Source organism: Haliotis rubra, unplaced genomic scaffold (assembly GCF_003918875.1).
Source record: "Haliotis rubra isolate DU_JTF1 unplaced genomic scaffold, ASM391887v1 Scf269, whole genome shotgun sequence".
Classification (NCBI taxonomy): Eukaryota; Metazoa; Mollusca; class Gastropoda; order Lepetellida; family Haliotidae; genus Haliotis; species Haliotis rubra.
This window is the reverse complement of record NW_025766769.1, coordinates 130,987-143,820: the sequence shown is the minus strand read 5'-3', so window position 1 is coordinate 143,820 and position 12,834 is coordinate 130,987. Positions and strand designations below refer to the sequence as shown.

The window sequence follows — 12,834 nt, the reverse complement described above, 5'->3', positions numbered from 1 at the left end:
GAGTTTATAGTTAATATACTTTTATGAAGTAACCAAAGTACTAAGCTTAAGATATGCATAAACTTAAGCTATATGAGTATAGTACTGAGCTTAAGATATGATTTAACTTAAGCTATATAATAGCAAAATCTCCGTCGAGTTTGTTAGCTAATATATATAAAAATTGTGACCATATTACTGAGCTTAAGATATGATGAAACTTAAGCTAAATATAATAGCAAAACTTCTAGAGTTGTAAGCTAATATATTGTATGATATAATAACCATAGTACTGAGCTTAAGATATGATTAAACTTAAGCTAAATATATATGAGCAAAAACTCCTTAGAGTTTATTAGCTAATATACTTTTATGAAGTAAACATAGTACTAAGCTTAAGATATGAATAAAACTTAAGCTACATATATAATAGCAAAACCCCGTAGAGTTTGTTAGCTAGTATATTTTTATGATATGAGTATAGTACTGTGCTTAAGATATAATTTAACTTAAGCTACATAAATAATAGCAAAAACTCCGTAGAGTTTGTTAGCTCATACATTTTATAATGTAACCATAATACTGAGCTTAAGATATGATGAAACTTAAGCTAAATATACAATAGCAAAAAACTCCTTAGAGTTTGTTAGCTAATATACTTTTATGATATAAACATAGTACTGAGCTTAAGATATGAATAAACTTAAGCTACATATATAATAGCAAAAACTCCGTAGAGTTTGTTAGCTAATATATTTTTATGATATGAGTATAGTACTGTGCTTAAGATATAATTAACTTAAGCTACATATATAATAGCAAACTCCGTAGAGTTGTTAGCTAATATATTGTATGATATAATAACCATAGTACTGAGCTTAAGATGATAAAAGAACTTAAGCAAAATACATATAGCATGTAGCTATTTAGTACTGTTATAAGATAAGTAGAAATCTGTAAGATAGACTTATCTTCTCCGTGGAACTGTCAACTGTTGTGCGAGGACCATGGGACCGAAATGGTGGATACCTGAGACGTCCTCGGTGGTGATATCTCTCAGATAGTGGTTGGCAAACACCATATCGGATCTCCAGAAACAACCCTCCATTATGGTATTCCAAGAGCAGTTGTCGTGTAGAGCAAGTGTAGATGCTAGCGCTCTAATATCATGAGGATTAGAAGCTCTTGGAGGGTCGAGTCCTGCAGTCTTGTAGGCACGTAGTATGACAGTTCTGATCCAAATGGAGAGCGTAGTACGTGAGACTTCAGTCTGCGTAGCTGTTGATAGAGGAAATTAATCTCTTGAATTTTTCCCTCCTCTGTTTGGATCGGTGGAGATATATTTTAAGTGCTCTTACTGGCCATAGTGATAGATCCACCGTATCATGAGGTCCAAGTATATCATCAAAGCGTGTTCTCTCATAATCTAATGCATGAATCTCTGACATCCTGGCAGCCGTAGCTAGAGATAACAGGAACGAGGTTATCTGAGTCAGAGATTCAACGATGTAGATTCTAACGGTTCATAAGCCTCACTTGTGAGGTGTTGGAGCACTACATTCAGATCCCAAGCTGGAGCGTGAAACTTCCGTTTTTATCCTCCAATCGGAATGCTCGTAGCAAGGCGAGTAACTTTGGGGTTTGATTAACTTGATGCCCGTTCTCATAGTTATGACAGAGCTTATTGCTGCAAGAGAGGTGGACAAAGCTGAGCCTTTTAAATTCTTAGTCTGACGTAGATAACATAAGTAGTCCGCCACTTGAGGATGAGTAGCATATCTAGCTGTAAATCCTTCTTTGCAGCATAATTGACAAAACTGTGCCATTTGTCATCGTATAAGTTGCAAGTTGAGTTACGCAATGCAAGCTTGACTGCTTTTGCCGCTCTGGCTAAATAACCTCTTATTCAGACACGCCTTGATACAATCCATATGTGAAGTTGGAATATTTCTGGCTTTCCGTGCGCGTTTGTTTGGTGTGCGGATGTATTAACAGATTCGAGCACTCTGGAAGATGTTGTATTGGTTGTCCGATTCCTTGAATAAGAGTTGGAAACCACGTTCTCGCTGGTCAGTAGAGCGTGACCAAATTCAGATGGAGGCTCTGCGTTTGACTGATTTTGAGTAAGACTTGTGGGATTAACGCTGGTGTATGAAAGCGCATCGCGCTGAGTCCTTCCCACGATATGCTTAGTGCGTCCGCTGCCCATGCTAGTGGGTCTGGGACTGGCGATATAATGTAATGTTGTTTGTTGAATCGAGTGGTAAATAGGTCTATTAGTAGAGTTCCTATTTCCTTGATAATTTGAGTGAATATCTCTGTATGGAGCATCCATTCTGTCGGCGATGGTAGGTGTGGCCGAGAGAGAGCGTCTGCTATTACATTCTTTGCTCCTAGAATGTGACATGCTCTGACATGTATGTTGAGATTGTCGATTAAATCGAACAATTGAAAACAGAGTCAATAGGTTCGGAGAACTGGTTGAGCTTAGTTTGTTCACATAAAACGCCACTGTCGAATTGTCTGTGTGAATCATCAACTGAGCATTCTGTAGTAAGTTGCTCCTGTGCTTTATGGCGTTATCACTGCTTGCATCTCTAGCAGATTTATGTGTAATTTGCTCTCTTGATTGCTCCATAGCCCTGATGCCGTCCTGTTTTGCGAGATGGGCTCCCCAACCTTGTAGTGACACGTCTACGTAGAGATGGGTTTTCGATTCCGGCTCTATTAAAGAGACGCCTACTCAAACATTCGATCTCTTGGTCCACCATAGTAGGTGAGGTTTAACGTGATCCGGTAAACTGAACGGTAGAGAGTCGTCGAGATGCGAATTGATGATGACTTGTAATGGACATAATTGTAGTCTGCCTCTGACTGTCATGTCTTGAGCTGAAGTGAGTAACCCCTGTGGGATTGACTGTTGGATCTTGATCCATGCTCCTCCGGTACAATTATACGATTCTGCGCCGTTACAAATCAAATACCTAGAAATTGCAGATCTTGCGTAGGTTCTAGGTCCGACTTAAGTAGATTTACTAACCATCCTAGTTGTGTTAGTAGCTAGATGATGAAATTCAACTGTAGTCTGAGACGCTGTGGATCTGGATCCACTTGTATCCCGTCGTCTAATCGCTGCGAAGTCCTTGACGATGTAGGTGCACAACCAGGGGTGACTGCCATCGTTGAACTTTATGTAAAAATCGCCTGACTGCCTTGCCCTCGTCCTTACTTGACAGGGGAGGTCTCTAACCTCATGAAGTCAGCCCAATCATGAAGGTTCAGATTAACTGGACTGTATGGAGGCTTTGCTCGTTCACTGATATGTTGTTGTCACTTGCAACCTATGTCTTGAACTGTGAACTATGATCGACCTCTGCATAGGGCGTTGTCCATCGCGGTCCAATCAGAACAAGGCATTTAGATTCTGTAGTGTACCCGCGCTGTGATGTCACCGGTGTAGCAGGAAAAGGAACCTTGTATAATTTAGTGCCGTCGTTGATATTAGATCAATCGTCGGTCTTGTCCGTAGCTTCCCGAAGTTACACGAGTGACCACGTGTTTCGAGGGTTAATGGTAAACGCGCGAATCTATCGGCATGAATTACCTCGCCCTGTAATATTAATGCTGGGTAGGTTATTTTCCTGGCTGTTGTGAATGTAACTTCAGTCTTGAAGATAATGCCGACTTCCTTACATATAGGCTGAATAAAACTTGCAAGTTGTCAGTTTGTAGACTGCATACATCAATGTAGCGTTATAATTGTAGAATTAAAGCTGAACTTGTTGTACATATTTCTTCTCAGGAAATCGTTCACGATCATCTGTTTTACTCGCTGTAACAAGGCTGCTGCTCAATTCCGTTATTGAATTGTCTGCAGATCTGCGTAATGGTCATGCATGTAGATAATCGTATCGTAGTCCGGGATTGCATAATTAGCAATATATACGGAAATGGTGATTCCTGTGAAGATCTGCGAAACGTCGTTGATGCCCTTGATGTAGGTAGTCGGCCTGAAGATCCTTAATTAGGCTCTTCATCTGTAAATAGTACTTCGCGTAACTATATAACATTCTGTTTTGTAAATAGCCTGTGCAAATGTCTTCGTGTAGGCTTGAAGACGGCATGTGGCATACAGTTTATAGACAAGTACTGCAATGTCTCTGCTTCGCTGGATACTTGTGTGTAAATCGGCGAGGGGATCGACGTGGTGAATAACCCGACGAACTGTGTAGGGTGACCTGTAGTTTCGCTAAGGTCCGAATGAATCCCTCGACAACTATAAGACGAAGATGTCTTGAACGGACTGACGAGTGGCTTCTATATGGAGACCTTCGTGGAGCTTCCTTGGCGAACGATGGTGGCTTCGTGAAGCTCTCGGTGAATCCCTTAAAGATCTTCTGAATGAAGATGACTTGGAGCCACTTAACCTACGTGAAGGCCTTCGTGAAGGTAGCGAGTCTGAGTCCGACTCATTAGATAGGAGCTTGCTTCGCGAACGACCTGTGTTCTACAGGGTGTGAGCTCGGTGAAGCACTCCTCCTCCGCGAAGGTGAGGATCTGGATCCTTCGTGGAGGCGGCCTGGGACGTTCTTCGCGAAGGCTTCACTACGGGCTGGGATGCCCTTCGTGGAGGCGCGTTTGTGGGCTCTAGGGCCCTACGCGAAGTCAAGGCGGGCTCTAGGGCCCTGTATGACTTATTATGGGTTGGGCTCTAGGGCCCGCGGCTCTGAGGCCTCTGTAAACCATATCGGTCTTCCATCAACTTCATGATTTGGTTAACCAGGTCGTTTGGGACTGTCTGCGCTGGCGTTGAGGGTGTCCTCTCTGTGATAGTGACGGGACCCTCAGTTATCATCTCAGGCGTCAGCGTAGGCATCTCTGGTTGCGTGTTGATCTGCGCTGAAGTGACGGTAGCCGATACTGGTCGCTCTTATGACGTACATCTGGAATGATAATCGGAATGTCATCATCATATAAACACAATTCTGAAACAGGTAAAATGTCAGAAGCAAAGTTTTTAGTAGCCTTCGTGGATTTCCCTTTTGACGAAGCTGGAGACCTGGGGGTTCGGAGCGTACGTTGAGACGACGTGGAAGCTCTTCTAGTCTTAGACTGTGATGATGGAACGTCCTGGGATGCAGGTCGCTTCTTGGATATAGCGGACTGCGTCCCACGCTTATCCCCCGAAGGTAACTCAGGCGGAACACCAGACGGTAGAGGGTCGTCCGCCAACAGTTGACAGGGTATATCTGACTCTGATCTATTAGCCATGACTGAAGCTTGTTTCCGAGATCTATTCGTCACCGCCTCAAGACGGAATATAAATATTTATCAAAGGCAGAATTAGACAAATTAATACATAATTTGCAGCGTGAAACAATAGAGCATGGAGTTATGCAACTAGGGCATATTAAATGCGGATCGGCAGCAGAGTAACGTAATTTACAAACAGTGCAGATTTTCATTAACGCAAACTGCTGAGCAAACACGGCTAACCCGCATAAAGCAGCAGAAACACCTAATAATTATCAATGCATGTTGAATAAGGATACTAGTTACACCTCTATAGATGAATATAAGAGGTACCAAACTAAATATAAATAAAGGATATATGTGTAGGGAGACACAGGCGCTCTCACGTCCAGCTCACTGGGCGAAGGAGAGAGTGAGGCACATGGTGGGAGGTGGCGCCCTCGTTCCCGCGCTTGCGAGGGGAAAGATAACTCAGGGTGAGTACTAATTAGTGATTTTACATTGAAGGGAACTTCAATTGGGAGATACAAGTGTTCCACTATGTTCGCAAAGAAGAAGACAAGCAAAAAAGCATGAGTCAGGATAAGGAAAAATATACTAGAATCTGTACTTTACTAGCAAAGTGTAATTCCAAATATAACATGCTACATCTGACCACTTTCTAAATGGCATTGTGTAACATCTGTTGCCTTGACTACTAGAAGGCATCAACGCTTGATCAAAGCTCATGTATATACTTCAGTCATGTTGGAGCAGGAGTATGTTTGTGGAAGGTAAACCACTGGTTATGTATCGACAGACAACTCGTCACGCGTGGTTATGTATCGACAGACAACTCGTCACGTGTGGTCGTGTAAATGGGGACATGTGACAGAGGAGCTGTTATTACCACTGCAGGAGCAATTGGGTGACTTCAATGTAGAACTGGCTTGGCATAGCTGTGAAGAACTTGCTATCTATTTCTTCTTGTTTCTTTTCTTCTAACTTTTCTGAAACAGAAAATATCATTTATAAGTAAAAGTTACAAAAGCTAAATAACCTCACTTTATCACATTATTATTTGGGAGAGTGTAGGTGCAGTCATGACACCCGAGGAATGGGGAAAAGCATGATAACGCTCATCTGTCCTGGTTGAGAAACCAAGTCTATGGCCTTCCTTCACCAGAGGGAACGTGCAAACTGCACAGGCAGCATGGCCCATGGAGTCCTTGGATGGGTGACCGTGTTTGGCTGCTTGACTCCAGAGAGTTTCTAGGACTTCAGTCCTGCCCCACAATGAAGCACATGTGATACATGTGGTCTCACCTTAGGCAAGTGAGTTTCTTCAATATTGCCTCTGTTCAACCAGCAGATAATGGGTACGCGGTGGGATAAAGTCACGTCACTATAACCTTCTAGCACCTAACAGGCAGCTTGGGTTATCTGGGGTAATAATAATCAGATTGTTTGAGCGCTTTGATCATGCATTGTGCATGGAGCAATGAGCATAACAAATGGACCATTATTATTAATAACATCTATACAAATGTGTTTGTTTTTTCACACTTTAAATGTTTTTCAACTTTTGAAAGATAAGAAGAGTATATTTACTCAGTCTAATCTTAAAAAGTGGGCCCACATTTCTGTCTTCTTCGATGCCTACAGATTTGTTGGTGAGATCATTTTTCGTTCTTTTGCATAACTACATTCAACACAAATTTTTAAATACTAAGATTTGTAGTTTTACTCATTTTTTTTCTAAAATGTGGGCTCACTTACAAAAATCTCAATTCAGAGAAAGATAAGTGGGCCCATGTTCCTGATTTCACTTTAATACAGTTACTGACATCGTATGTAGTGAACGCTTTATATCTATAAGCAAAGTACTTGAAATTGTCCACATTTCCTGTGCCACATATCGGATACTTCAACATCAGAACCCATGAAGGTCCGGGTCAGAATGAACCTTCAGTAACCCATGCTTGTCTTAAGAGGCGACTAACGGGACCGGGTGGTCAGGCTCGCTGACTTAGCTGACACATGTCATCGGTTCACAATTGCGTAGAACAATGTTCACTATGTTGATCACTGGATTGTCTGGTCCAGACTCGATTATTTACAGACCGCCGCCATATAGCTGGAATATTGCTAAGTGTGGCATAAATCTAAACTCACTCACTCAACATCACATGATACTCTTTGATTCGTTGATAATCAAATAAAATGTTGGCCCACATCCGACACCATCTAACAACCAGCTAGTAAGTGATCCACAGTTCAGTAATATTGACAAATATGTCTAACAATCATAAAGCAAATTGCTGTAATTAGTATAGATGGAAATCACTAGCTAAACTGTTTTCAGATACGAAACTAATCAGCATACTTCCAGTCTGTCCAGTCTCTAGTCTAGAGTTAGCTCTCTTTTAAAGTCAAACCACACATGTGGTTTCGACTATTATCTTGATAACTGTTTCAATGTAGCTCAGTGTTCGTAGTAATGCAAAAACCTGCGTGTTTCACGCAAATAAATCTACATTTCACACACAATATTTTCTACCAGCGTGTTCTGCACGCAAAGCGTTTTGTGTTCTGAGAACAAGTAACCGAAAAACGTATTTCCCCCAAGGAACAGCAAAATAAAATAAAGTTTCTCTCAGCTAATTTGACTTGCAAATGATGACAACATGCTCTAAAATGGAAAGAAATTACGTCTAAATTTCAATTTTTTACAGGGGGACCCCGCAGCCCCTAGAGACCACGTCGCTTTCTGGCAGGGACATACACCTGCTGTGCAGGCAAACGCAAGAGTCTTGGGGCAATGCATTTTAAGAACGCAAAGTTTTTTTCCCTACCGCGAACACTGTAGCTGATGTTAATGGTATAATTTGACGGGACAGATACAAGTTTACAGTCATAGCTGTTGTATACTCACCTACATCCATCCATTCAGGGGGCACAATTCTGCATTTCTGACGCTGCTTCAAGTTGACTGCCATCCAAAGCGGCACTTGCAGTGGAATACTTGGGATGAATGGTCCAACATCTCCCTACAATCACGCATGCAACACAGCACATAACAGCAGGACATGATCTTACTTAAAAAATCACAAAACAACAACAAAAAAAGCAGGTGAACCGAATTGAGCACCCAAAAATCCTCTAGGCACAGGCAACATGCAGTGTCTGCGGTACGTAGGTCTGGGGATCAGCACAGTTGTTCATTCAGGGCTCTGTGATACTCCAGCAGAGAAAATCAACTGTCATCTCATGCGTGGACATCACTGAGCTTACTGTGGCAAATGGTGATGAACTACCACAGCAGACAAAAGCTATTGCCCGACCACTGTCTACATGCAGAATCTCATGGTCTCACCACATCACAGCTATTGCCCGAACACTGTCTACATGCAGAATCTCATGGTCTCATCACATCACAGCTATTGCCCGAACACTGTCTACATGCAGAATATCATGGTCTCATCAGATCACAGCTATTGCCTGAATACTGTCTACATGCAGAATCTCATGGTCTCACCACATCACAGCTATTGCCCAACCACTGTCTACATGCAGAATATCATGGTGCCCTCACTGTCTACATGCAGAACATGGCTATCACAGCTATTGCCTGAACACTGTCTACATGCAGAATCTCATGGTCTCACCACATGCAGAACTGTCTCTCATGGTCTCACCACATCACAGCTATTGCCCGACCACTGTCTACATGCAGAATCTCATGGTCTCATCAGATCACAGCTATTGCCCGACCACTGTCTACATGCAGAATCTCATGGTCTCATCAGATCACAGCTATTGCCCGACCACTGTCTACATGCAGAATCTCATGGTCTCATCAGATCACAGCTATTGCCCGACCACTGTCTACATGCAGAATCTCATGGTCTCATCAGATCACAGCTATTGCCCGACCACTGTCTACATGCAGAATCTCATGGTCTCATCAGATCACAGCTATTGTCCGACCACTGTCTACATGCAGAATCTCATGGTCTCACATGCAGAATCTCATGGTCTCATCAGATCACAGCTATTGCCCGACCACTGTCTACATGCAGAATCTCATGGTCTCACCACATCACAGCTATTGCCCGACCACTGTCTACATGCAGAATCTCATGGTCTCACCACATCACAGCTATTGTCCGACCACTGTCTACATGCAGAATCTCATGGTCTCACCACATCACAGCTATTGCCCGACCACTGTCTACATGCAGAATCTCATGGTCTCACCACATCACAGCTATTGCCCGACCACTGTCTACATGCAGAATCTCATGGTCTCACCACATCACAGCTATTGCCCGAACACTGTCTACATGCAGAATCTCATGGTCTCATCAGATCACAGGTATTGCCCGACCACTGTCTACATGCAGAATCTCATGGTCTCACCACATCACAGCTATTGCCCGACCACTGTCTACATGCAGAATCTCATGGTCTAACCACATCACAGCTATTGCCCGACCACTGTCTACATGCAGAATCTCATGGTCTCACCACATCACAGCTATTGCCCGACCACTGTCTACATGCAGAATCTCATGGTCTCACCACATCACAGCTATTGCCCGACCATTGTCTACATGCAGAATCTCATGGTCTCACCACATCACAGCTATTGCCCGACCATTGTCTACATGCAGAATCTCATGGTCTCACCACATCACAGCTATTGCCCGACCATTGTCTACATGCAGAATCTCATGGTCTCATCAGATCACAGCTAAAGCTATTAGCCTGGATATAATAGAATTAACAAGTGCTTGCCACTGATATGGAAATGTCCCCCGTCGCTAAAGAATGGAATACCTATATTTACTACTTTTTATTTTTTGGTCACATACAAGATGCCTAAAATGACTGGTGTCTGCCTAATCACCCATTGTAGGCCGTCGACATAATTGAAACCATTGGGTGCAATGTTTTATGAGATATCGCATTTAAATAAGTTTGAAAAGCGGTCAAAGTGTCGCGGTGACCTTGAAGATAAGGTCAAGGTCACCCAAATAAAATGGTGTCTGCGTAATCCCCCAATGTAGCCTGTCACCAAATTCGAAGACATTGGGTACAACAGTTCATGAGATATCGCGTTAACAAGAATCCAGACGTACATATGGACGCCGCTGAATACATAGTCTCCGGTTCCGCTTTGCCGAGACCCGTGAAGATCCGGGGTAGAATAGGTCTTCAGCAACCCATGTGCTTGCCATAAAAAGGCGACTATCTTGTCGTAAGAGGCGACTAACGGGATCGGGTGGTCAGTTTCGCTGACTTGGTTGACACATGTCATCGGTTCCCAATTGCGCAGATCGATGCTCATGCTGTTGATCACTGGATTGTCTGGTCCAGACTCGATTATTTACAGACCGCCGCCATATAGCTGGAATATTGCTGAGTGCGGCGTAAAACTAAACTCACTCACTCACTCACTCACTCCGCTTTGCCGCAGGGGACAATTATCCATGAAAACAAAGTGGGTCACCTGCCAATGAAATCCCATATGCATACTTGAAGCAACAGTTTCCCCTGTTATCGTCTGGTGTCTATAACTGTTTCTCCAGCCTATGTTCAACAGATGGACACCCCAAGATCATATCTAGTCCGTACACAAGATGAAATGGTCTACCACCCAAACCGCCAACATTTCTCTAATGCCACCAGGAGATGCATGTTAGCAGAAGAGGCCAATCACCCAATACAGCCTGATCAACAATGACCAACAGCAACAACCCAACAACAAGGACCAACAGCAACAACAACACCTGTACTAACAGCTGATGCCACACATAATGAAAGGCAAGCCAACACCTTTACTGCCAATGGCAGACCAGTTTTCAAGCCATCAAGACCCATGAAGGTCCGGGTTAAAATATTGATCATCTGTAACCCATGCTCGTCATAAGGGGCGACTAACGGGATCGGGTGGTCAGGCTCGCTGACTTGGTTGACACATGTCATTGGTTCCCAATTGCACAGATCAATCGATATTCATGCTGTTGATCACTGGATTGTCTGGTCCAGACTCGATTATTTACAGACCGCCGACATATAGCTTCCATATAGCTGAGTGCAGCGTAAAACTAAACTCTCTCACTCACTCATTCAAGCCATGAAGATATGATGACTGAAAGACACTAAAGGTCAACTATAATCATGATAATGTGTACCCACAAACTGTAAAAATGTTCAACTCATAACTGCTCAGTGTTTGATGTAGCATTATTATGTCATGTACTCTCTTAAAGTACAGAAGTTTGTGTTACATTTAAAGACAACTCAAGGTCAACATGATTCCTGAGTGCCACAGAACTTTATTCCCATGATCCAGTTACTAAAATGCTAATATCAAGTTGATTATCAGGTTCTACAATGTAAACTGTAATGATAACAAGATGCGTTATATTTCACATCAAAAGAAGAGAGATCAAATGAGCTTAATGCATATTAATAGTTTTTCTGTACATGGTCACATGTACATACTTTGAAGATAACCCAGAAATGTCAACCGGTTCGTGATTTATGCTGTGTCCCCCAAAACGACCCCTTAAATGAATATTCTGCTCCATATTTCTCTTAAAGGGGCAGTGTTCCAGAGAAATTTCCGTGGACTGGTTGTTGCTATTGTTATTGTTTTTCTCCTGTGAGTAACCGGATGATATTCCAGAATTCTTGACGTTAATCTTGATAAAACCAAAATTGTTGTTTTTCGCAAGGGTGGTCTAACGGCAGCTAAAGAAAACTGGTACCTTCAATGTGAACATAAGACTGTTGCTAACGAATATAAATAATCAAGGGATACTGTTTATACATACACTAAATCTGAATAAATATATTATTAATTTGGCAATTAGAGGGAAAAGGGCCCTACTTCAGTTGCTCTCTGTTATACCAAAGTTGGGGGTTGTTGGTCCCAATATATTTTTCAAATTGTTGGATTCCGAAGTACAACCTATTCTTCTTCAGAGATAAAGAGATAAGAGAGATAAAATACTTATTGTGCAAAGGTTCCACACAGAAACAGTGACAATATTCTATAAACTACATAAACAAGATATATAATGAATCACATATATATGATGAGTAACAAAACATGTAATAATGTGTATAATAATAATAATGGCCTAGGACAATCAGATCTTCTATATTTGTTTAAAGTTGTACATGTGGTAGCAAATAATTTCTATACTATCAAGGTGTAGGTGATCTTGTTCTTCTCCCCAGTTCAATTTTTAGCCTGTGATCACTCAGTCTTAGTTTGTTTTGTGAAGTAGATACGGTATTTTTTTATCTTGCAGTGTTGCAGGTATGGTTCAAAGTTGATTTAAATTTTCTATATGTTCTAAGTTTGTTCCTTGAATTTAATGTGTTTGGATTATCTTGAACAGATGAGTTGTCTGTAAATTTCAATTGGAGGTCCTTCAGTACAGAAGAGGAAGTAAGGGTCTGAAATTTGGGGCTACAAGGAATTTTATCCCATTGAAAAGGTTCATCTTCTTGCTTGTAAAGGGTTTCTAAATGTTGGTATGTCTACCCCTAATAATATGGTGTACAGTGAATGTGGGAGATTTCCTTTGTACATTATTTCTTATT

General features: G+C 42.0%; 1 protein-coding gene across 1 annotated transcript in view; it reads right to left on the bottom strand.

The window, feature by feature from the left end:
• LOC124280496 (DNA replication complex GINS protein PSF2-like) overlaps positions 1 to 12,834 on the bottom strand; it is a 34,589-nt gene that overhangs the window by 18,032 nt on the left and 3,723 nt on the right. The window contains exons 2-3 of the mRNA XM_046716435.1: positions 8,147 to 8,261; positions 6,122 to 6,221 (exon numbers count right to left, since the gene is read on the bottom strand). Coding sequence (XP_046572391.1) covers positions 6,122 to 6,221; positions 8,147 to 8,261 — 215 coding nt within the window. The remainder of the gene's footprint in view (positions 1 to 6,121; positions 6,222 to 8,146; positions 8,262 to 12,834) is intronic.